The 25,727-nt window shown below is 40.2% G+C and overlaps 2 protein-coding genes and 1 long non-coding RNA gene across 3 annotated transcripts; all 3 read right to left on the bottom strand.

Moving 5' to 3' along the window:
- Window positions 1–2,736: 2,736 nt before the first annotated feature.
- Window positions 2,737–11,076, bottom strand: ghdc (GH3 domain containing). The gene is made up of 11 exons (XM_071907621.2): window positions 10,865–11,076; window positions 10,360–10,650; window positions 8,904–9,100; window positions 7,654–7,848; window positions 7,337–7,456; window positions 5,991–6,288; window positions 5,098–5,287; window positions 4,114–4,185; window positions 3,845–3,978; window positions 3,546–3,634; window positions 2,737–3,397 (listed from the first exon to the last, which is right to left on the bottom strand). The coding sequence occupies exons 1-11, from the start codon at window positions 10,947–10,949 to the stop codon at window positions 3,176–3,178; spliced, it is 1,893 nt and encodes a 630-aa protein (XP_071763722.2). The 5' UTR covers window positions 10,950–11,076; the 3' UTR covers window positions 2,737–3,175.
- Window positions 11,077–11,460: 384 nt separating this feature from the next.
- On the bottom strand, window positions 11,461–12,600 carry LOC139909325 (uncharacterized). The gene is made up of 4 exons (XR_011784509.2): window positions 12,462–12,600; window positions 11,896–12,027; window positions 11,767–11,789; window positions 11,461–11,675 (listed from the first exon to the last, which is right to left on the bottom strand). It is a non-coding gene; the product is annotated as an uncharacterized LOC139909325 (long non-coding RNA).
- Window positions 12,601–16,824: 4,224 nt separating this feature from the next.
- On the bottom strand, window positions 16,825–22,993 carry LOC139923887 (FERM domain-containing protein 6). Its single transcript, XM_078290925.1, has 11 exons — window positions 22,922–22,993; window positions 21,172–21,230; window positions 20,775–21,027; window positions 20,074–20,232; window positions 19,538–19,600; window positions 19,218–19,286; window positions 18,823–18,997; window positions 17,742–17,930; window positions 17,176–17,307; window positions 17,047–17,069; window positions 16,825–16,955 (listed from the first exon to the last, which is right to left on the bottom strand). Exons 1-11 carry the CDS (start codon window positions 22,991–22,993, stop codon window positions 16,914–16,916), a joined length of 1,236 nt encoding a protein of 411 aa, XP_078147051.1. The 3' UTR covers window positions 16,825–16,913.
- Window positions 22,994–25,727: the final 2,734 nt, after the last annotated feature.

Raw genomic sequence — 25,727 nt, 5'->3', positions numbered from 1 at the left:
GTTAAGGAAGTGGTAAAGGACACAGTCTCAATCTTTTAAGATCAGGTTAAGGGAAATAAAAAAAAAATAAAAAATATGGGTAATGGGTAAAAAATAAGAAAACTAGTGACAACAGCAAGATGTTCAGGTTAATTCTTTCTTGGTTTAATAGGAAGACGCTTTGTGGGTTGATCATTCAGATGCACACTTAAACCATCCACTAGGTAGTACAGGTGAGCTACATTTGCAGAAAAAGAGGGGAAAAAGAGAACCAGTGAAAGTAAAGGACTGGCTAGCAGACTGTAAGAGAGTATTGTTCTCCCTCTCAGATCCTATTCAAGCCCTGGCGGCCCTTCACTGCCATCCATTTTTAATGGGCTCTCATTGTCCTTCCTCCTTGTAGTTCATCCATCTCTGCTTATCACTAATAAAGAGGCCAATCCATTAAACATGCTCACTATCTGCTCGCTGGTCTCATACCACAGAGTGACGTACAGCCGACCAGGTGTAATTATCCCAAACACACTTCCCACAATTCATAGGTCTGCCGGTGCAGCTGGTGTTTACCCTAATAAAGTGAAATAGGATTTGAGATTAATGTTAAATGAATGGATAACTCCTCTGAGTCTATCATACCTGGACCAGACAAATTGTTTTTCTGAACTTTGAACCTACTTAAGGGGACACTTGAGGGGTTTCAGTCAGTTTAAAGCCTTGAATATACAAGTTTGATCAATTGTTTGGCAAGAAAACTATTTAACGTTTTGAATTTCAATGAAAACCACAACCTGGATTTGAAAGGAACTGGCCATAATCCCGATTTAAACTCGGAAGTGATGATAGATAAGCTGTGCAGCCAGCATCATTCAACATGCAACATTACTGGGATCTGTGGCCCTGCCCTCGACTAAATATATCCTCCTTTCCTCGGCAAAGCCATTGAGAAATCATGACTGCCATTCTCAAATCTCTGTTGTTTACATTGAATGAACTAGCGGGCTGGGGCAGATGTGATCACGAGCTCTCAGTGTTTATGTGTGTGTGTAAATCCGCAAAGCACGTGAGGATCAAGACGCAGATACAGACTCTATCTCACAAAACCCACACATAGAAGTTCCAATTCATGCTGAATGAATAAAAATAACAACAAATATTATGAATAAAAGAATTTCAATAGGAAACATGTTTGGGGATTTCTCAAAAATACTGTCATGGAAAAGAATTGAGTTCTACTTCAACAAAAACATTTATAATGCATTTTACAATGATAAAAATAGAGCGCCATCATTAAGAAAATCAACCAGTTTTTCTCCAGCCCCCCAAAGATTTTACATCACATTTCTTTTTTCAAAACTGATACAGCTTTAACTGAACAATTCTGGTTATCTTTATCCTGTCCTGTACTTGGAATTACTTCATTCATGAAAGACCCTGAAGCCCAGAAAAAGAATAATATAAACTAATATTACTCATTTGCATGGGTAAAAGAACAGGACAAATAGCATCATCATCATCTATCACCATTGAGTGAAGGCGATGGTTTGAGTTTGTTTATGGCTCAAAAATTCCCTGTTTGTTAAAATTCAGCAACAGCTAAGGACATGGAAAACAATACAAGGTTGGCACTGGTGGTCGTTTTGCTCAAGGACACTTCTGCAGGGCGAATGCTTGCTGACATGAGGGCTTGAACCCTTGGTCCGGTCTAATCTCTAAGTCATCAATAACCCCTCTGCTTGTGTAACCTTTAATGTGCTGGGGAACATGAGGAAGACGAGGCAGGAGACTCACCTATTTCACATCTTCAGGTAATTGCAGGCTGAAAATGCTTTTAGTTTAGGTTTCAGGGAAGAAAACACCATCTCAGCTAATGCACCTCAGAGTCACCATCTTGTGAAAGGCCATTTGGTGTGTGCTTTTGTGAGGTAAATTTAGCTCTTTTCATTTCTCCCCTGTTTTGCTCTAATCACACCATGAAGCCAAAATAAAAGCGCAGAGAGCAGTGTCAAATCTCTGCTGAAATGGGACGTTACTAAAAATATTAGCCCACTTTGTGAACGGAGAGACCTGCAGGAGAGAAGGATGCCATGCGACAACACACCAGTGTAATAGATGTTCGGAGTGGGCCAACTCTAACGAGAGCTTATTCAGCTGCTTATTCAGAGTCCATGACCAAGACTGCAATTTGGGCAACATAAAATATCTCATAAAATACTGATGTTGCAGTTTGTGAATAATTTAAAGTTACCACTCTCTTTGACTTAGAGGAAAAGATGCATTGGATCATTGCAGCTACAAATGACTTCTTTACTGTCTTTACACTGTTATGCTGACTTGCCTCTGGTTTCATGTGTGCTGGATTGACACATAATGAGAAGCCGATACTTCAGATCCATGACAGTGACAGTTACGTTATTTACCAATAATCCACTCTCTTAACTCATGGAAGGGAAGGGAGACCATTCATTAATAAGATGAATAAGCAGTGAATACTTACCTGGGTCTATGCCAACTGAGGAACCCACCTGCAGTGGCAGCTACATGTCTTTCATGTAGGACTAGCACCCTCTAGTGGTCCGATGATAAGCTCCTGGCGCTGGTACAGTACATAGGAAGGTCAGTCAGATGGAAAAGAGTGAACGCAGGCACAGCAAGTACGGTGTTGGTGTAACTGTGATTCTGCTGGAAGCCAGAGAAGATCTTGAGAGAACATGTCATTAAGCAAAACTAATATTTTAATAGATTTCAGCACAGCCTACCTTCAGCAAAATTATGTTTATTTATTTATTTAACCATTATTTGACCAGGAAAGCCTCATTGAGGGACCTGGCCAAGAAAAGCCGCATCAATGACAGACATAAACGTTATGATTATGGTAAAGAAAAAATAAAATAAAAGGTTTTCAGTCATCATTAATCTAGATGACCAGAGTCAGAGCAGAGTCCATGGCATATACTGTTGATTGTTTTGACAACATTATAATGTACATTTTTATTGTACACTTATTGTCAAAAATCAACAATGTCATGATTTGGAGTATGAAAGTGTCCAAACACATGATTCATCAATCTTGTACCCATGAGTAGCTTGTAAAAAACTGGAGATACTTTGAGTGTGTCTCATTACAGTCAGTCAGCGCTCATCACAGTCAGAGTGCACAAGCATCGTCTCATTTCCCACAATGCCCTTCATCTGGCTTTCAGGAAACGGTTTTTCCCAAGAGGAAGTCAGCATATTCTTTCCTGCGCAGCACGCGGTGCATTTTGAAGGTGTTGGCTGAGGTGCTGGAGAAGGCCAGCATTTGTTTGCGAAGTTCCTTGAACGCGCCCTCCGCCACCAGCTGCACCCTCATTGGTCCGATGCTGCCTTTGATACGGAAGGACTTGTAGACAGCCGAGTCCTGCTGGAGACAAACGTCCAGCTGGAGGGGAGGAAGGGGAGAACAATAAAAAACAATTTTCTCATTCATTACATGGCTTCAAACCGTCATTTTCTACAAGACACAATCCCACCCTTTGTGGATTAATTGATCCAAGAAAAAGAACAAGTGCTTGCTAGGTTTCTCTTACCTTATATCGCTGCTCCTCTGTGAGGTTCCTCACTCCTTTCAGCTCCACAAACACCTGGTAGTGAGGGTCAGAGCCGCCTATCGAATCTCCTGCAATACCACGGTAAGTTAAGATTCATTATGGCACAAAATGTACCCTACCAACCATTCAGACATGAGTCACACAGCATCCAAATGAAAATACTTGCTCGCTCGACTCACCGAGTTCAATCTGTCACAGGCAAGGATTCCAAATTCTGCTATGACTCAGGGCTACAAGCTGTAAACCTTGGACAAATTAAAGTTAGAGAGAGCCCGTACCCATGATGCCGCTCTCGGCACAGCAGTAGTCGACCAGGTGAGCTCCGGGCCACTGGGCAACCGCTTTCCTCAGAGCCCCGAGGAACAGCATCTCAGACACTTTCTCCCCTCGAACACTTAACATCTGGCCCCGCCTGGGAGGAGAAATTGGTTTGACATTCACATGGGCAGACAGGAAAACAGGGAGATATACACACAACATTGACGAGATGAGATTATATGCACACACATGTATGCAGAAAAACACGTGCATCTGTGTCATACTGTACCTGTACTGAAACTCTACAATTGGACACTGATTGTGGAAGCCGACTACTTTCACAATATCTCCAATTCGGTATCTGTAACACAACAAACACTAGTGTCATTTATGCAATTGTCCAATATAACTGACAAAGTACCTGGAGTTTGTAAAGTTGTTATGTCTGCTGTGCACCACTCTCTGGTTAAACCCCCTGCAGGCTGTGCAGTTCTGATTGTCTTTTATGTTTATTGCATATCAGATAGTGTGAAGGAACCCAAGCACAAATCTTGATATCAGCGTTGTCAGACTGTGCGAGACGCAGCTCGTTCTGTCTCGACAGTGTGCTACCAAGTCTAGAACTTGAAGAAGGGGCATTTAATCAACCATTCCCATCCATGTCACACTGAACGACCCAAGATTGCGACCATCGTTGCCACAACCAAAGAATTTGCCCGTGACATGAAAATTTTGTCTGGGACGGTAAAATCGTACCCCCAGACGAGCAAAATCACACAGATCTGTCTTTACTGGAACACACTGGGAACAATGTGAATGAAGCCACTGAGAGTCAGCACTATAATAGAGTCTGATATTTCAGTGCACCGCTATTATTAGCTTTTCACAGACATGTATTTGTATCGCCATATATTCTCTGATAATGCACCACAAAATTGGTATTTTTGCATAACCACACAACATTAATTTCACAATTACACAGACCTTCGAAAAATAAGAGAACTCTATGCAAAAACAGTGACTTTCAGTAAATAAAATAATTTTTGGGGTCAGCATGGCTTGTCTCAATCACTCTTCCACAGCCATATTAAGATTACTAGAATATGTGGTCTGTAAATTAGGTCTATATTTCATTCATCACCAAAACGATACTGGCAGGTATTTTGGATATTGTTGATTTTCTTCCCCAAAATATTGATATGAAACTGCAAAAATCGGTCCCTAGCAATTTCATTCATCTTTACATCCCTTTTTGGTTGGAAATGAGTCAGACCTGAAGAGTCCTGAGGCGTTGGTGATGACCAGCTCATAGCTGTGTCCCTCCTTCACCTCCCCCATGAGCAGAGTGTGCGGCTGCTCCTCATCCAGGCTGCTTTCAGGCAGGAACTCGCAGAACATGGAGCGGGGACACAGCAGGTAGCGTCTGGAGAGCTCCTCAGGCCACAGGTTCACCCCGATCAGACCTGCAGGGGCCCGTACGCACTGTTAAATCAAATGTTGCCAAATATAGCACAGTGGTTCCCAAAGTGGGGTCCAGGAATCTCCAGGGGTCCTTGAGGGGGTCCCATGGGGGCCCCAGCAACATGGGGAATATTTTGACTTTATTTTGATTTCACTCACTAGATGTTATCACGATGAGAGAATGTATAAGAATGACTATCCTAATCATTTGTACAGTGGAAGAGATGCTCTCCCTTCCTTCAGTAACTACTTTCAAGACAGACTTGTGCAAAGCAATTCACTTCTCCAGTGGAGCTGCTCAGTGGCAAAGAGAAATCATCAGGCCAGAAATACCGATTGGATGTGGATGGAGATTGTACAGATATTCATCCATATGAAATAGAGGGCTCCCTATTTATAGAGCTCAACTCAAGCAATGTTTCTTTTTTTAAAACTATCTTTCTGATAGAGTCTGGTGCACTCAATTTTCCCTGGGTTAACAATTTAGACCAAAATCTTTCTAATGCAAATCTTCATCTGTATACACATCTGGGCATACACACACACACACACACACACACACACATACACACACACACAGATACACACCCCGCTTTTATTTTTCCCACATCAGTTTTAAAATTTTTGTTGTTATCAAAATATTTTGAAATAGTTCAGTTTAAGCTGAGGAAACTAAAGCCGATGTCGTCACACGCAGGTTCCTACCTTCAGTAGCAGCGTAGAAGGGCGAGTAGAAAGGCACTCCTTGGCAGTAGTTCTCCCTCAGCATTTCCCCATAGATCTGATTGGAGCCCGAGTCGACGGCCAGCACCAGGTGGAGGCGGGGCCACAGCCGCTTGGCGATGCCCCGGAAGCCCTCCTGGAAGTGGGCCCGCAGCTGGGCGGCCCTCCCTGGGTCTGGCTTCATCAGAGCCTCCAGCCTGGCCCTCACCTCCGGCTCCAGATCCAGAGCGTCGCTTATCTTCCCACGTTCAATATCCTCCACGAGCTCCTGCCAGCGCCGCTACAGGAGGGAGAGCACATCAGATAGAGGGTGACGGGCTGGAAGGCTTACTTTTCTAATTCTTAGCTCACCGAACAAGTTGACAAAGAAAGCGTTCCTCTTCAGGGCTTTTTCTTCTGTCTACGGACACCTGACAGACGGCTGCATCCTCCCTAAGATTTCATTCCACCTTACTAGACAAGGTCCTGGTGGGACTCAGTCAAAACCAGGCCAGCGTGAAGGTTACAACTTAGGTTACAACTCCTCCTCCCCCATCAAAAGCAGGAGTGAAAGGCCCAGACCAGGGATTTCCTCCTGCTCCTCCTCCCCCATCATCATCATCTGTACAATATCTGATTTGTGTATATAATGTGTGTATAATGTATGTAATGTGTAATATCTCATGTATATAATGTAACCTGTTACACCAACAACTCATATTTATTCCAGCATCTTTGCACTCTGCACCATTGCACTACTGCCCTAGTGTTGTTTACGTTGTACATAGTAGTTAAATAGGTTTAGGTTTTACCTCTGTTCATTTTGTTGTCCTTGTTTTTAGCTATATATTTATTCTGTGTAAGTACACTGAGAGCAACGAAAAACCGGAGTCAAATTCCTTGTATGTGTACATACTTGGCCAATAAAGCTGATTCTGATTAACACAGTAGAGGATTTTTCTGCAACATCACCAACAGAGTTTCATAGCGCTGCTGTTGGATGAAAATCTTGCATCTCCTACAAACAAACATAGTAATCAACAAAAACCATGCATTTTATGAAATATACAGTGGGTTTTGAATGGATTTTGTGGGCCTTAGTGTTATGGAACCTAATTAACACAAAAAAGAGGGTTAGTTAGAGGGTGGTTTTTCAAGATTATTTTCAGAATTTCAGACACAGAGCTCCTCTTTCTTTTTAATAAAAGAATGTCAGTTTTTCCCTGTCTTCCCTGATCACATACTTGATAAAAGCACAATGCAAACTTTCAAGTGACTAGAAAAAAAAATGAAATTCTGAGGTTTTCACGACATGCTGTATTATATTTAAGACGTAAGCTATGCTGTACCTGTAAGGCGCTGAAGGCATAGAAGACTGTGGAGGCAAAGTTGGACTCCAGCGTTCCCACACTGGGATCTTTCAGAGCAAAGAGGAGATGCAGGTAGAGTGTGTCCTTCTCACTGGGAACCTGAAGGGACAGGAGACATTAAAATCACCTGCAAATCATTCAGAAATGGAAAAGAATTGAACAAATTACGCATGAAAATGAAAAAAACGCTCAATAATAATGTTCAGAAACCACTTAATACTTTGCAGTGGGCTTATAGTCAGGCGTTCAAAGAGACAAAGAGGTGACACACACACCAATCACCTTGTTGGCCGTACCTCGAAGGCGGGTGCTGGGGTGGTGTAGAGGTTGAGCATGTGGCGGGAGGAGGCCGGAGTGGAGGAGTTTGGCCCAATGGGAATGCCGGCCTCTGACTGGCGGAAAGTGGGCATGTAGAAGAACTTGGTGGTCCGCTGGAGACTCTCGCTGGCAGGGAACGCCCGCCGCATGGCATCCAAACACACAGCTACACCCTGAGGGAAACACACACACACACACACACACACACACACACACACACACACACATTAAAGCTGCCGTTTGTACATTTTACTTACATCACTGCCTCTAGAGAGTGTCTGTTTGAACATGTTGTTTCTGTCATTGCTGCTGACTGCTGGATCTTTTTGCTAAATTATAAGTGAAAATGAATATCCATATTCCATGATAGACACAATTTTACATGCACGACAACACAGAAGCGATAAATGTCATGCTGTAAATGACATTTCTGCTGCTACCTTAAACAATAAGCAGCAGTGTGTCTCCCCATTTATAAAGATCAACTCAAGCAGTGGGGAGGTTTGTGAACTATCTTTCTGATTCTGAGTCTGGTGCATTCAATTTGATGATTTCACACTAAAAGGTTACCTGTCTAAAGGGATTGCCCCTTGGCACACACTTGGCCCTCTCCAATTTACCATTTATATTAATAATTTAGGCCAAAGTGTGTCTAATGCAAATCTTCATCTGTATGCTGAGGATATATTATAATATGTACTACTGATCTCTTGACAAATACTAACATTTTAGAGCTATCTCAATACCTCCAATCCTATAAATTGCAGCTTCACTGACCTAAATATTGCATACATACTTCACTTTCCCTTTCCCCAGAGAAGAATGGATACATAGAGATACATAAGCAAAAGGAATGTCCCTTCCGTTTTTGTCTTTAAAAACAAAAAAATGTTAAACTTAGCTTTTAACTTTTAAACGCTACTTTCTACTTAACTTTTAATCTTGACTCAGCAATTGCGCTCTTTTTCAGCAATGTCCTGCTTCACCTTTATACAATTACACCCAGTCCCAGCTGGGAAGCGCACACAGTCAAAACACTAGCCACTGAGCAGCTCTCCTGTAGCAGTTGGGGGTGAAGTGCCTTGCCCAAGGGCACCCCGAAAGCACTTCCTCCACCCAAACTTTGTCATCTGGTCAAGACATTCAAACTGGCAACCATCCAGTCACTCACAAACCTGCGTTTCTACCCTTGAGGCTGCAACCAGGCAGCCAACACATCATTATTCACCTGCAGGAAGAACTCGTTGTTGGTGTCCTTGGTGCTGAGCAGCATGGCGCTCGGCCCCGACGTCCCGGAGGTCATGGCTAGGATCAGAGGCTTCTCAGCGATGATCACCTTCTCCTCCCCCGCTGCGATGCGCGTGATGAGCTCACGGTAGTGCTCGTACGTGGTGACGGGGTGACGTGCCCGGAAGCCGTCGCTGTCTGAAACAGTGTCAGTGTGGAAGTAAACAGCTGGTTTTCAGGTTCATGTTTATGAATTAAAACCGTCTTCATGGTGTTTATAGTGTCTGTGACCCACAGCTATGTCTTTTAATTACTTCTGAGCCTAGGTGTAATCCTCCTGACCAATCTGAAGTACAGGATGACGACCAAATCTGCCTCTTTAAAATCACATCTTTAAATCACATTTTTACAGACAGGCTTTTATATAAATTGTTTTTACTTATTTTTATTCCAGTTGTTTTTTCCTTATTCTTTTGTTTTAACCCTGGTTTTAATTGTTTAGCATTTTTTGTTTGTTCATCCAAATGTTTTACTTTATTGTTGTCTATGAAGCAATTAATAACAGAGGGACATTTTTTTTTTTTAATAGTGCCACACAACGTTTATACTGCTAATAATAAGCCCCATTCAACGGATGATTTTAAGTGTTTTCTTTCTTCCTGTTGTCCTAATCAGTATTCACTAGCTCCCATCTGATGGCTGCAATTATATATTACATATATTACTATTATATACTACATATTATACAGGCTACTAGGGTATATTATAGGATCAAAAGCTTGAATATCCTTTAGAATGGCATGGGACTTGCAATATGATTGACTAAAACTTTACTTTGACAGGCAGCAATTGATCAGATAAGCTGCTGGATGTGACAGTGGCTCTCCATAAGTCTGGAAATGGTTTAAAACATTATGGGTAAACTAAATAACTGGTTTAGGTCTGTGGTGTTTTTGATATAATGTATAGGCTACCTTACTTTTTTACTTTCTTTCCCTTATTGTTTAGTTTCCAGACAATGAATAAGAAAAGAATATTCATATTCAGTCCTTGGGTGAATATTTGTCCCCAAAAAACCCCATTGAATTATTATGAAACTACCGTATACACATATACATGTAATATCCTATATAGGCCTGCCATAGGAAAATAAAAAAAATACCATAAAGTACCATAAGGACATTGCAAACGCACTATTGAGTACCACAGATGAACAAAGTCCTTCTAGAAATAGTGATTTTTTTGTTCTAATGATATTGTTACTGGTTATATAGAGGCTGTGACTATAGACAGTCCCTTTACATAAGGTTACATCACAGTTTGTTGGGGGTCAAATGAATGCTGATTTTAAAATACACAAGGGTTATTTCACTGCAGTAGAGTTAGGCATGGGGCTAACTTATACAAGCCCACGTCAGAAATTCTTCATTCAGCACCGTTTAATTTATATTCCTTACCTTTGATTGAACTGAAGTCATACTGTATTCCATAACATGTGTTTGCGTTTTTGCGCAGGCGCCCCAGCAGAGTCTCCTCCTGAACTTGCTTTACATTGAGCGTGTCGGCTTCAAGTTTCGCTCTCTGCCGTCTGCCCAACCAGCCGACCACCTTCACCGCAAAATACTGGCTTAGCAAGCTGCTTAGTGTCCGGTTTTCTCCTTTCACCCTTGAGCTTATTTCCCTCCAAATGAGAGCCATCCCGGCCACAGAAAACACACCGAGGGCGGTCGAGAGAGGCGGCGGCATCCCTGTCAGAAAAAGAGACAGTTACACAAGAAATACACTGCAGCTGCTGAGCCAGTAGGGGGCGCTGTTGGTCAACATTTATCAGTCTTAACCACAGACTGTAGGCGTTACCCTGCAGTTAAGCCAAGTATTACTTTGTTCTTCAGTCCAGGCTAACGTTACAGTGTGACTTTTGTCATGCCTTAACTGTTTAAGTCAGTCTTTTCGGCCACCTACCCTGAAGTTGTCCAATGATGGCAATAGCGATGGATAAAATCGCAAAGCCCAGCGGCAATGCAACGCGAATCCATAAGGAAGCCATCTGTAACAAACGAGGATGTGCCTAATATGTTTACAGACTTATTGTTTAAATTGTTTACATGGATAACACTGTTTAAGCTGCATTGGAGTTAACGGTGAAGGGGTCTTAACTTTCACTTGCGCAGTTGATGTTGTGCTGCTTCTTCCGTGTTTGGGTCGCAGCCTGTCGCGCTGATTGGCTGACGAAACGGTGACGTCGCTATGTCTGATAGATGGGAAAGCACCCAGAAAAAATGGAATACTTGAGATCTGACCACAGGATCTGACTGACTGACTAGTCAGACCCAGAGCCATATAGAGAGATGGCTCTATATGGCTCTGGTCAGACCCAAAGGTTTAAGGCTGAATGGGCTGTTTTCTCAGACCAGATGTAGAAATCTGTGGGAGAAGTGAATGACAAACACCTTCCCCTCCCACAGCAACTGCCATTCCAGTGCAACTGCTAATGTTGCACTGGAATGAATACAGTAATCGTTAGTATAATTACATTGTTCTTTACATAATAACAGATAGCTTACAGGTCGAGGCTTCCCTGGTACAAAGTTAGTATATTAAGTGTAGTCTACATTCTAACTTGAAGAGCTATGGGTGCGTTAAGGGAGTAAAATAAAACACAAGCCCAACGAAAAGGTCTTGTCCTGGGCCACAGAACATTTAAGAAGTCCCTCTTGCTTCTGGCTCTAGACTAGTCCACAGAAACACCGTCATGGGCTCTCCTCTTCAAAACCTGCACAGACCAGAGAAACAGTTGAAACCCTTGAAGTGGGACTGTGTGGGAAATTTCAGCCAGTAAATAGACGGATCAGCAGTATGCTCACCTGTTTCATTTCCACTGTGACGTCTGATCATGAAAGAGGACATAAAGTTATGTAGTGCACATGCAATGCAATTAATAAGCACACAACCAAATGTCATTTCAGATGCATCAGTGCATTTTTTGGACTAACCTGCCCAGTAAGATGAGGGCAGCACTGAGAGTCCATCGACAGAAACACCATGCAGCAGCTCAGCCAGCCAGGACACTTCAGCTGGGTCGTCAACCAAAACCTCCTCTGGTTCGTCCACACACAGCTCAACCTCTGGCACACACAACATGAACACAGAAATGCAGAGTAGTTTAAATGTTCCCTCTTGATTTTCAGCCAAAGTCACTAAAAGCTGAAATAAAATAACAGTTCAAAAATAATTAATTCATGTCTTTTTCTGCTTTATTCCCCTTTCAGTTATGTGCCAAATTAACAAGGCTGATTTCACCCAAAGATGTGGTTTAGCAGCTTAAATCTCTCTCTCTATGTTTTTTATGTGACTGTACTACATTGTCATATATTGTAAACTGCTTTGGCAATATTATTAATTTTTGAGAGTCATTCCAAGAAACCTTCTTTGAATTCAACAGATTTCTAATCAAAATAACTAGCGACATCTTGTGCAAAAAAGACCCTTGGTTAACCCAGGTTAGAGACATGGAAGATTTCTCCAATATTACTTTTAATCTATTCAGAGAGCACAAAACCTCTGACACCTCTGAAGGTGGTCTCCTCCTCCTCTTCTTCTTTAGTCCAGGCCCTTGGCTTGGCTGTGGGTGTTACTAATGCAACGCTGCAGTCAGACAGAGAGGATGTGAGGCTGGTGCTGGTGCTGCAGAGTCTCTGTCTTAGGTCAGCCGGGTCACAGATATAGGCCTCCCTGTAAAACTGACAGGCTACAGAAACAGAGACAGACAGAGAAAGAGAGCCTGGGACTGTCATTATGTAAGAAATTGGCTTAAACATCCCATATTATTCAGTTGTCATGATTTTGTGTTCAAATATACTATGGCTCAGGTTAAGAATGATATTCTTCATGATGTTTGGCAAATACATATCCTTTAGTTAAAAGGTTATTTATTGAATGAATAATGAAAAAGAGGTGCTGGCAGTTGGGGAGTCAGTCAGTCACAATATTGGTCCTTGATTGGATGACAACACCAGCTCTTCTAATGAGGAAACCTGCTGAGTGGAGGCTTTTCATCTGTATCCCTGAGTATAAAATATCTAATGTAATTTACACAGCAGAATAATAAATATTACTGAAAAACAAATGTGTTAAAGCTTCACATCAGCACATTTTATGTGGAGTTCCTTGAATCAGTAATATGTTTTCATTCATCAAGGAATGTCTCAGTACAGGTATCTGTAAACACCAGAAATATCACAGTTGTCATCGGTTCAGTTTCAACAAACATTTTTTACTTCATCAATATTTGTCTGTTTTGTATAACATTTAATTTCTGACCTTCTGAAAACAAAGCACATTAGAGGTATATTACATTCATCTTGACAAACAAAATTTGCCAGGTTTTACTTGTGAGGTTATTCTCATTATAGTGGTGTAATCATACAGTTAGTTTTCTGGGCATCACTGTCTGGTCTTGATAAGCCATTCTGTGTGTGAGTTGGAAAGCCAACTGATATTTTCAGAGTTAATGATATACTGTTTATGCAACATAAATCAACAGTATCAATAGTTGTGCAATAAGAATATATAAAAAGAAAGAAAGTTAGTAGCCTCACATGAGTGCACATTTGGATTATCAAGACTCAGGTGAGACGACCCACTTTGGTGGGTTACCTTCATGTGTTTTAATTTACAGTTTATGAAAGTGCTCTCTCCAATAATGGGAGAGTATCTGTGTCTGATCTTCTCACACTTGCTCTCTACCTTTCCGTTTCTCATACAGAGACTGGTGTGCAGCAACGCAGCACTGTGAAAACATGAAGGTTGTGATTCTTGCTCTTCTGGTATTGATGGCTATCACCCAAGGTGAGTTAACTTAGCAGAATACACTACAATCCTGCAGGCTTTGAGACCAAAATTCAGTGTTTAAAAGTGAATGTTCCTGAAACCCTAGCACAAGATGCTGCACTTGAGTAAACTGACCTGTACAATAGCATGGACTATGGTTTGCACTATGGTCTACAGTTACTATTGTATTACTTCTAACTATAATTGTAACTATCTAAATAAAAATAAGGCTATGTTTTCACTGTTTTGAAACTGATTTTAGGGCTAAGACAATCATTATTGGCAGTGAAAATGCAGTGAAATTTAAAAAGAACATCATTTGTTTTCCAGGCGAAGGCTTGAGGTGCTCCTGCAGGAACCCTAGCTGTAGAGACAGCGAGGTGACCTGTTACGGGTCAAATAAAGTCTGTGCGAGTTACACCATTTATGCTACCGACCGTAAGTACTGTAGGCCTGTCCTGTGGGGTACTGTTAAATTCAAATGTTAATAATCATCACATGGTGAACAGCCATCACCAATATTTAAAAAAAAAATAAAAAAAAAAAATATATATATATACATACATATATATATATATATATACTTTCAGAATTTGTTATTGTTATTAAAGATATTAAGACCTTTGCTTACAAAGGAGTTTTTAGGATAGAATTATTTGTGTTTTAAATATTGATGGATAACATCAGGGTATAGCAAAAAATTCAAAAAAATGGCTAGTTACAAGCTAGTTATGATTCTTGAAATTATAAACCGTCCCTTCAATCTAGTGCCAAATTAACAGCAGTATGACAGGGCTGTAAAAGAAAAAGATGGGATCAAAGTTTAAAATGTTTCAATTGGCAGAACCTCCCATTAGTATTTGTTATTCAATTAAAATTTAAACAATTTCTCTCAAAATTGTATAAAAGTACTTGAAAACAGTTCCGCTACTTATTCCTAAAGCCTACAAAAGTAAGTGGAATGACTTGCATGTGATTTGAAGAGGAATCATCTCATCCTCCTTTAATGTACTAGCATTGCTAACAAACATCAATCTACCAATTTCTCAATATCAAAAACACCTGTGTGAAGACTTTTTGTATGTTTTAGGAGGGGACTTGGTTAATGACCAGTAGGATATTATGCTTCCAAAAATTCTGAACATTTCTTTAAGGGTAAACTTGTAAAATCAGTTATCCAATTATCCATTCTGTCTTATTCTAATTTTCCACAGCTCCCACCGACTTCAAGGGTTGCATGACTGACTATGAATGCATGTTCATGAATCAGCGAAAGGTAGCAACTTCCAGCTGCTGCAGCTATGATCTCTGCAACGAATGAATACGATCATGTGTAGCATTCTCACAATAAAGAGCAATCTGTTGCCATTTTTGTCTTTTCACTGTCTTTTGTGTCGAATGACTTGTACTGACAAACTACCATATAAAAGAACAGATGAAAAAAACAGATTTAGGTTTCCCCTTAAATTAACTTAACTTAACTTAAAGGAATAGTTCACCCAAAAATTAAAATTCAGCGATTATCTACTCACCCCCATGCCAGTTGAAACTCTGGTTAACTTTGTTAGTCCATATAACAGTCCCAGAGCTTCCCAGCACAACTCTGTAGCAGCCTGCTCCAAAACAAATGAAGTCTTTGAGGATCTTTAGAGTTACAAAAATAACAAACACCACTTCTGACACCATATGATCGCTCTGTGAGTAGAAAAAAAACGACATTTTATCCATTATTTAATGCAAACCGAGTCTTTCTCCATTGTATTTAGCTTCTGCATTACCAAACCTCATGAAGCCACCGTGGCTGCGCAAGGTTTGTGTGTGCAACAGTGTGCGACCTCCATCTTGTCAGATTTGGTAATCCGGAAGCCAGATACAATGGAGAAAGACTTGATTTGCATTAAATAATGGATATATTTTTTATATTTTTTTCACTCACAGAGTGATCGTATGGCGTCAGAAGACTTGGATTATGCTTCACAAGCTGTATGGAGTAATTTTATGGTTATTTTTTGGTTATTTTTGGAACTCTAAAGATCGGTCCTCAAAGACTTCAATTGTTTTGGAGAAGGCTGCTACAGAGTTGTGCTGGGAAGCTCCCGGACTGTTATATGCTGTATATGTTATATATATATAGTTTAATACATCCATGGTTATATGGACTAACAAACTTTACCTGTGTTTCAACTGGCATGGGGGTGAGTAGATAATCACTGAATTTTCATTTTTGGGTGAACTATTCCTTTAAATTGAGATAAAGAAACTGAACTGGAAGCTGGAAAGAGCTGCTAAACAGCAAGAAAACCTTAATTAATTCATTATTTGTGCAATTAATCCTGGATTTAACAAACAGAAGCGTTCATGGACTGGTCAAAGAGCTGCAGGAGGGAAGTTTCAGTGATGAAGAATTGACATACCAATTATTTCTAGCTCCTGTTAACTCTGTTTTTCAAGAATGTTTCCCCTTATACCAGCAATATGCAAAAAGAAACAGCTGACACTGAAAACCTTAGTTTACCCCAGACTTCCACAGCTCTACCAATAAAAAGAATACATGATTTGTGTTAAACTATTAACAACCCTTCCTCTGTGAATGCAGTCAATAATAAGAACTACAGAAATAAATTGGCCAATCAAGCACAAACACTTGGTCAACAAGGTCAATGAAGCCTCTAAGAATATCAGAACAACATAGAAAATCACCAGTCAGCTTATAAGAGAAGGGTATCCTCAGCTCTTGTCTCTCTTCTTATTGCCTGTGAATTCAATTAAATTTAAGTATTCTGTGAATGCTGGTGCATTCCTCTCTCCCTTCTGTCACAACATGATTGGAAACTGAACTTATTTTTTGACACGTATTTATTCCTCCATACCTAAATGTTACTTGACATAATTGTCACTAACTGCAAATATGTTGAAGGTGGCATACATTCCATGTAAGCTAATGTTGCACTGGAATGAATACAGTAATCATTAGTACAATTATATTTTTATTTACATAATAAGGTATAGCTTACAGGTCTAGGCATCCCTGGTACAAAGTTAGTATATTAAGTGTAGTCTACATTCTAACTTGAAGAGCTATGGGTGCGTTAGGGAAGTAAAATAAAACACAAGCCCAATGAAAAGGTCTTGCCCTGGGCCACAGAACATTTAAGAAGTCCCTCTTGCTTCTGGCTCTAGACTAGTCCACAGAAACACCGTCATGGGCTCTCCTCTTCAAAACCTGCACAGACCAGAGAAACAGTTGAAACCCTTGAAGTGGGACTGTGTGGGAAATTTCAGCCAGTAAATAGACGGATCAGCAGTATGCTCACCTGTTTCATTTCCACCGTGACGTCTGATCATGAAAGAGGACATAAAGTTATGTAGTGCACATGCAATGCAATTAATAAGCACACAATCAAATGTCATTTCAGATGCATCAGTGCATTTTTTGGACTAACCTGCCCAATAAGATGAGGGCAGCACTGAGAGTCCATCGACAGAAACACCATGCAGCAGCTCAGCCAGCCAGGACACTTCAGCTGGGTCGTCAACCAAAACCTCCTCTGGTTCGTCCACACACAGCTCAACCTCTGGCACACACAACATGAACACAGAAATGCAGAGTAGTTTAAATGTTCCCTCTTGATTTTCAGCCAAAGTCACCAAAAGCTGAAATAAAATAACAGTTCAAAAATAATTAATTCATGTCTTTTTCTGCTTTATTCCCCTTTCAGTTATGTGCCAAATTAACAAGGCTGGTTTCACCCAAAGATGTGGTTTAGCAGTTTAAATCTCTCTCTCTATGTTTTTTATGTGATTGTACTACATTGTCATATATTGTAAACTGCTTTGGCAATATTATTAATTTTTGAGAGTCATTCCAAGAAACCTTCTTTGAATTCAACAGATTTCTAATCAAAATAACTAGCGACATATTGTGCAAAAAGGACACTTTGTTAACCCAGGTTAGAGACATGGAAGATTTCTCCAATATTACTTTTAATCTATTCAGAGAGCACAAAACCTCTGACACCTCTGAAGGTGGTCTCCTCCTCCTCTTCTTCTTTAGTCCAGGCCCTTGGCTTGGCTGTGGGTGTTACTAATGCAACGCTGCAGTCAGACAGAGAGGATGTGAGGCTGGTGCTGGTGCTGCAGAGTCTCTGTCTTAGGTCAGCCGGGTCACAGATATAGGCCTCCTTGTAAAACTGACAGGCTACAGAAACAGAGACAGACAGAGAAAGAGAGCCTGGGACTGTCATTATGTAAGAAATTGGCTTAAACATCCCATATTATTCAGTTGTCATGATTTTGTGTTCAAATATGCTCTGGCCCAGGATAAGAATAATATCCGTTATGATGTTTGGCAAATACATATCCTTTAGTTAAAACGGTAGCCTATTTATTGAATGTATTTGAAGACTGAGTCCTCACAGACAGAACAGTCACAATACTGGACCCTAATTGGACGACAACACCAGCTCTTCTAATGAGGAAACCTGCTGAGTGGAGGCTTTCAAGTCAGTTCAAATGCTACAAAGTTGCCTGATTAAAGCTTTGGCTTGGGAGCCAATCAAGACCAACTCCAGTTGTGATGTGTTGACTGAAGTTAGTCTGAAACAGCCTTTGAAAAAGGATTTTTGAAAAAGCAATAACTTGCAATCCAACCATTTATACAAAATCAAATTCTAACAGTGCCTTTAAATATCTTTAAATAGAGGAAAAGTTGAATTCCTGTTATAGGATAGGGCTCATTTACATCAATGCTCTGGTAGAAATATTATCCTCCTATTCTTTTGTTTTATTCAAGATTGTGTTTCTGAATTTAACAGTAGCAAGACCGGCTATATATACATGTTGATCTGCTGTGTGGTACATTATCAAGATTTCCACCCGATTTTACATTTATTGTGTTTGCACTAAAGATGTGCAGGTAAATACAAATGAATAATAGTGACTTTTTGAGGCTGTTTAGGCTACTCAAGTTGAGGTTTTATGACTGATCATGTAACAGCTGCACAAGTTATATATTAAATTTGTAATTATATCTATATATCTAGCACAGGAAAGCCCTACAGCCTTAAGGGGAGTAGGATGATCCTGCTGACCCTGCATCTCCTCCAGCTGTCGGATGTGGCCGACTGTGTCTCTGGTGTTGATGTGCAGCCGGTGACTGTCTCTGAGGTGCTGCAGGATGTGTTTGGAGTGGAAGGCTGAGGGAGAGTAGTACACCAGCTTAGGCAGACACAGGGAGCCCACCGCATGGATCTCAAACCTCCTGCCCTGCAGAGGGAGAGGGAGAGAGAGAGAGAGAAAGACGGATGGAAAAAGAGAGGGAGAGGGAGAGCAGACATGCATACTTGCTAGTGGTGTACAAGTGGCGACATGAAAGCTCAGTTATGTGCACAGCAACACACAAATGTACGTGAGTCTGATGCCTTTTTGTTGTTGTTTTGTGTGTGTGTGTGTGTGTGTGTGTGTGTGTGTGGTCGTTGGGACTGACCTGGAAAGTGAAGCGGTCTACATTGGTCCAGGAAAAATCATATAATAGACATTGCTTTCCTTCCACCTCCTTAACAGACATCAAAACAGTTCACATTTGTAATATATGAATGTAATATTTTAATATTGTAATATTTGTTCATATATGTAAACTCTGGGGTAAAACGTTACGATGGCGTAAGAAAGTTCCAAAAAAGCAAATTTTCCATCTACTTGTCAAACTTTTCAAGAATCAGTGTGTATATGCTGAAACTTTAGATGCTCAAATAAATTCCACATTGTACCTTTAAGTAAAAGATTCTGGCACAGTGTAAGACCCACCTCATAAATGTGTACTCCTTTCAACGCCACACCAAGAAGGACTGAACTTTTCAGCTCCTTTTTCTCCTACACATAAATGACAGAGGAAGGAGAGAATAAGATATAAAATATACAATATAAAACGTGAGCTTGTGCTGTGTGTTTGGTGTTAGCAGACAGAGGAGAGAAGGTGTAGTCTGGATTTTGACTTGTTAACCCATAGCGAAATTTTCTCTGACTTTCCAAATTGTTTGTTCAACCTAGGGAATGGGGAGGGGGATATTTGTGGGGAGGTTTTTTAACCGCCAGCTTGTCAACTTGTTTCTCTAGTAAACAACTCGAACATCACAACACAATACAGTCTTAGCCTCCAATTTGTCATCAAAATCAGACTAATGGTGTTTGTCAAACAGACAGAAACAGCCAGATCCATAGTCTCCATCGTGTAGGAGACAGCTACAAACAGGCTAACAAGTCATGTTGACCATCTTCCTCATGTACCCTGTTCGGTTACATGGAGGTTTCCTGTGGTTATGTTAAACGTTGACCCCTCTGACCTGCTGTCTCATGCTGTAGAAGGTGACCGGACCGTCCTGCAGGCTGCTGGCCTCTTTTATAAACTGCAGGATGGCTTGGCTGCGTGACAAACCTCTCAGCTCACTGTGTAACACCGGGCTGTGCTGCAGCAGGTAGCCTCGCCCTCGACGCTTTATCAGCTAGGGACACAAGCACACACACACACACACACACACACACAACTCATATTACTTTTTCCTTCATCAAATGTATGGAGACATTATTTCCAAAGGTCACAGAAACAGACACAGAAACATATACAATGACAAATCCTTCATGTACAGTACAGCATAGGCACACTGAGACTTTGTTATTTGCATTAGTTTTTATGATGATTTAATTTGTTTAGTTTCCCTTAGTTTTCAGACATTGTTTGTTTTAGTTGCTATTTTTACTTACTTACTTACTTACTTTATTTTTTTATATTTGATTGTCAAGGTCAAGCAGAATATGCATGAAAATACTTCTTTTTGTCTTTTATGTGATTTTATGTCTAATGTTAAAAAATGGAATTCTACCCAATTTAAGACAGTTACTATGTATTAATGTATTAATAGTACGTTGATAAACTTATTCAAAGACATACAACTCTCCCTCTCTTGCTCTCTCTCTCTCTCTCTCTCTCTCTCTCTATTTCTCTCACTCTTTCTCTCTCACACACTCTTTCTTTTTTTTTTTTTACCCAAGAGGGGAAGTAATCTTCAGGAAGAAAGTAATGTCTATATTTTCCCTTCTCTCTTTTCTTTTCTCCCCCTTCTCCCTCCTCCTCCTCCTCCTCCTCCTCCTCCTCCTCCTCTCTCTGCTCCAGATCTCCGAGTTCAGCTTGCAGAGCGGAAGCTGCCAACTGGAAGAGCAGAGCTTCCTGCTGGCGGCACTGAGAGCGCAGCACCTTCTGTCTCAGCTCGGTGTAGTAGAGCCGCCGCACTCTGCTGCTCCTGAAACAACCAAACAGCAGATCAATTCACAGAGTTAAAAATCTGGAAGGCTGCTCTTCTCATTATCGATAATTACAAACAGGCAGGATTACTTTTCGAATATCTTTCATAAAACAAACTGATGGGATTAGAAAATGCACTTACAAGATTAGCCGCCCACTCTCTACATAATACTGCACTCTCAGAAATAAGATGAATGGGCCCTGGAAATATAGAATAAATATTTCAATAGAGTTAAAAGGGAACACTGCTCAAAAAATCACATACTGTATCTTTCTCTATTGTCTAGGAAAGTCCAAGTAATATTTGAAAGCACAGCGCTCCCAAAGCCAGAAAAAAACAGATAAACAAGACTTGACTTACATTAAGTAAGTAAAATAATAAACTCCTCTATAAACAATGAAGAGGAGAATGATTTTGTGGACCCAGTGAATTTTAAGTTTGTGTTCTAATGAGCTTTATTCCCAGTTCTACAACAGAAAATCAGTACAGTCCTAGACCATTAGAATAACTTTAGGATTTATTAAAAGTTGAATAGTATTCCCATTTAATACATGCCAGTATGCAAGACATTATCAATGTGTGTCCGTACAAGAGTTCACTGCGACACTCTGCTATATACAGTAGGTAAACCTTCTGAAACTAGGAATTGAAACTGAAATTCAACACTGTGAACTTCAGAGAAAACGACTTACCATCAAGGATCCTCTCCTGCTCCATTCCTTACCAAAGTACTTCCTCAGCTTTTGCTCCAAATCGAGAAAGAGATATTCATTATCTATTTAAATAAAAGAAGCACACCGAAAGAACACAGAGAAAACAGGGTGATAGACTGAAAAACATGGTGACATATGACATTTAACCACTAATTAGTACTCATGAAAGCCAATTAACTTGCATTTTTTATTCATATAAAGGGCTGATATGAGTCAAATGGTGAAAATAAAGGTGAATGTCTCTCCTTTTCTTACTGTAAGCTCATTTTTCTCATCAACACCACCACCAAAGTAAGAGTCTCCCTCAGTTTCAGCATTCCATACTAAATGAAGTAAAAACATTTTCTACTTAACCCCCCCCCCACACAGTAAAACCCACACACACCCACACGCGCACAACCCAACCTCTGAGAATGGCCAGGCCAAAGAGATGCAGCTCCCTGACACCAAGCAGCTCCGACACACGATTCAACACTTCTTGGCCTCTGGCTTTCATCTAATAAAAACACACACACACACTTACAGGATTTTGTAACATGTAACACCCGATGTATCGGTTTAATCGGTTTAGTATATTGGCGTTTTATTAAATATTTGATATTGGTCACAGTCATGTTTTCCACTGCTGATATGATTTAGGTTCCTCCCAGACCACAGCTACATAAAACAGTCTTTAAAACCGGCAATCAAATTGTAGCTCCTTTGCACATTTTATTTATTAATTTCATTGCTTAATTAGATGTTTTTGTGAATTAATTCTTCATTTAAAGGCCGAATGTATTCCAGAGTTTGCCCTGGCATTGAATGGTGGGTCATCCTGCCTTAAAGAGATGCCAACACCCCTAAAATAATTGAATTAATCTGTGTTTCAGTGGAGAGTTTTAGTGTCCCGTTATGGTCTAAATGCTCTTTCAGAAGCTTTTCCATCCTGCTGAGAATAAAAAGTGCAGTCAAATTGAAAGATATGTGGCACAAAATATCAGTGACTTACATCTAAAAATATCAGTATTGGCCTTCAAAAACCTATTTCTGTCAAACCCTAGTGTCCATTTAATATTGATGTCATGTCATGTGACATTGCCGTGGAAGAAAGGCCTCTTAACAGAAAGATAAATCCATTCTAAATGTTGCATTAGGATCAAAAACATCCCAGTACAATGACACTGAACGCCACTCACCCCGACAGCACAGTCCAGGTGCTGCTTGTTGGGTAGAAGGACGCTCACCTCTCGTTTCTGCTTCTTCCTCATCGTCAGGAGCGTGGAAATCTGTCACAGCAGCTTCAGCTTCACTCACAGCCTTCCACAACACTTCATCTCTCACTCTCCAATATCTTCACCGTCCTCCCATGGGCCGGTCAAAACAAGCCAGCCTTCCCTCCTCAACCTGATAAATAATGACCTCCGTTAGTTCCAGTGTGTTTAGTTATGTGAAAGAAAATAGGAGGAACAGCACAGGAGGGTTTCTGGTGTGACTGAATGAATATGCATTAGCTGTACCAATTCGCAATGCACTAAAATGTAAATAAGGTTGGGGAGGAATATTGTATAGCAGAGAAAGTTGGTATGAAAAGTGGTTATTGCACAGGTTATTGTATACATCATTGTATATGGGAGAGCATTTTTCACAGCTGTATCTGTATGATTTGCACCCCCAAAAACACACATCACAAGTCCTGTGTGTGTAGAGATGCGTTGTGTCTATTTGTGTTTGTGTATTTGTTCTCAGTGGGGTCATGGGACAAAAAATGACAGATAATTGAAGAAAAGTGAAGAAAACCTTAAAGTGCTGAGGTGTTTGTGGACAGCTGGATGCTGCAGGACTGTAAATGTCTTGCTTCCAATGAGATTGCTTCAAAAGCATAAAAGATACAGACATTGATATCCAACCATGTATTAATGTAGCAATCATCCCATCCAAAATAAGGACAGACAAAAGAGAGCATTGTTAATCTATCATTAATTTATTTAAAAACAAAACTTAATGATGCCAACTGTGCTCTGCTCTAGGGAAGCAACAACAGAAAAAAGAGTGACATTTGTTTTTCAGTAGCTGGTGATTCTTCTTATGGTAAACTCAAGTTCTCTGCCTTATGTTTCCTTAGTTACTGTCTAAAAAGTGATTTTTTTTTTTCCCGATGCTCACACAAAATGAGCCTTGTTAACATGCACACAACAACAAAGAAAGAAAACAACACATACAAAGAACACTACAGTGCATTAAAAAGGCATCCTGCTCCAGAGATACAGGTCATTTTTTTTTTTTACGCTACCAAGTTGAGGTGGTTACTTTGCATCGTTTTGTTGTATGGTTGTAATGGGATGCTGTTAAATCAGGTAAGTAGCAATGAGCTTCAACCACCGTTAAGAAGAGTTCAAAAAACTACATAATGTTTGTGCACAACTATCGAGTACTCTACAATATCACATTGACCATTTGGGGGACAGGTGAGATACATTCAAAGTTAACTTTATTTCCTACACACAAACAACTACCCTTCTCCTCAAAATAATATATTCACACACTAGACTGTAAAACACATTTCTCAGGTTAAGTCAGTTCACATTGAAGTGTCGATGAGATTAAAGGCGACCAGCGGATACATACAGTACAGTACATATAGTGGTTGTCTTGGCGGAGGCGCCCCTCACTTCGGGTACCTTTGAGATTGTGGGTTCAGTATTGCTTTACGACTCTCGGTGCTGACAAAGAGCTTCAGCATGTAAAAAAAACCAAAACTGACTTGATATTGTCAACTGATTGTGAGCCAATATTGTGCACACTGATCACATTCCCATTTAAATAACATACTTATCTGTTCTTCAACATGCCATGGGTGATTGATTTGCAACATGATTAACTGATAACCCATCTTATTTTATGGGTCATTTCACACTCTGTGCTCCCCTGGATTAAGATTCAGAACACATATGCAAGAGGTGAAATTTACTACAGTTATACAGAGGTTCAAATAAATAGCCCCATTTTAGATTTTTCTGGAAAACCGCATGGTGCTATGCAGGCTTATAATATTCAATAAAGCTGTAAGCTGTGTTAAAGTACTTAAATTAATTGTTATCAGCAGTGTTGTAGACTATGGTCACCATTTAAAATATATATTACAAGTTTGTGCAGCATAGTCTCACATTTAAGGGTTAAAATTGGACATACACTTAAATTCGTACCATCAGACACCCAATTCCAATTCATTTGATTCATATCAAAAATTGTCCCAACACACAAAGAATGTAGACTTGTAACAGTCACACTGTTTCCTCATCACCAGTCTAAGGTTTGGGTTAGAAACTCCTCCAATCACGATGGCAATTCTCCAAACTTCCACTGGCTTTCCCTCCAATACCGAAACACACTCCTTCCTGTCTTCCCAGCCTGGTGTGTGCACATGTAATTCAGCAACGTGTTAATAACCCAACATGGAGTTGGACTTTGTTCAGGTATGCTCAGGTTGAATGCAAAATGTATTTTGCAAGCAAGTATATGACATAAGGTGGTCATTTTTGAACTCAGTAATTAAATTAGGCAGATACATTTCAGAGGTATAACGACAAGAACTAAACATTGAGAGCTGTTGTAAAACAAAGCTATTCTACAATAAAAATGAAGTGTTAAATAGTACTGATACAACGTTTGCAGCTAAATGCACAGGTGCTGTGCAATGACATTTACAAGCCATATTTCACTTTGGTACAATGTTTTCACTTTTCATGATCCACACCTTCATAGAGGTTCAGGAACATTCAACCTCCAACATCAGCTGCTCTGGTGATCCACTCACCACCAGAGCTCAGTTTTTGTCCTTAGCTCTCAACATTGATTTCTGCAAAAGTCAAAATATTTTTTTGACATGTATGTTCTAAGACACTGTTATTCCATACAGATTAAATAACTGTACCAAGACCTACATTCCTTGCTGGTAAATGTGTTAGGAGTAGGATTTTTAGGCTGCTTAAGAAAGTGGGGCTG

The sequence above is a fragment of the Centroberyx gerrardi genome, chromosome 20 (assembly GCF_048128805.1).
Source record: "Centroberyx gerrardi isolate f3 chromosome 20, fCenGer3.hap1.cur.20231027, whole genome shotgun sequence".
Lineage (NCBI taxonomy): Eukaryota > Metazoa > Chordata > Actinopteri > Beryciformes > Berycidae > Centroberyx > Centroberyx gerrardi.
Note: the sequence above shows the minus strand (reverse complement) of the source record. Positions and strands in the feature narration are given on the sequence as shown.

Coding starts and splice junctions, on each gene's coding strand:
- LOC139923887 (XM_078290925.1), bottom strand. CDS start 22,993: ATGAGGAAGAAGCAGAAACGAGAGGTGAGCGTCCTTCTACCCAACAAG. Junction 21,231..22,921: donor ACCTGGACTGTGCTGTCGGG/GTGAGTGGCGTT, acceptor CTATATTTCCAG/GGCCCATTCATCTTATTTCT. Junction 17,308..17,741: donor CACCTTCAGAGGTGTCAGAG/GTTTTGTGCTCT, acceptor TGTGTGTGCCAG/AGGTTGAGCTGTGTGTGGAC.
- ghdc (XM_071907621.2), bottom strand. CDS start 10,949: ATGGCTTCCTTATGGATTCGCGTTGCATTGCCGCTGGGCTTTGCGATT. Junction 4,186..5,097: donor AACGCCTCAGGACTCTTCAG/GTCTGACTCATT, acceptor GTTGTGTTACAG/ATACCGAATTGGAGATATTG. Junction 3,398..3,545: donor CAGAGGAGCAGCGATATAAG/GTAAGAGAAACC, acceptor CCTCCCCTCCAG/CTGGACGTTTGTCTCCAGCA.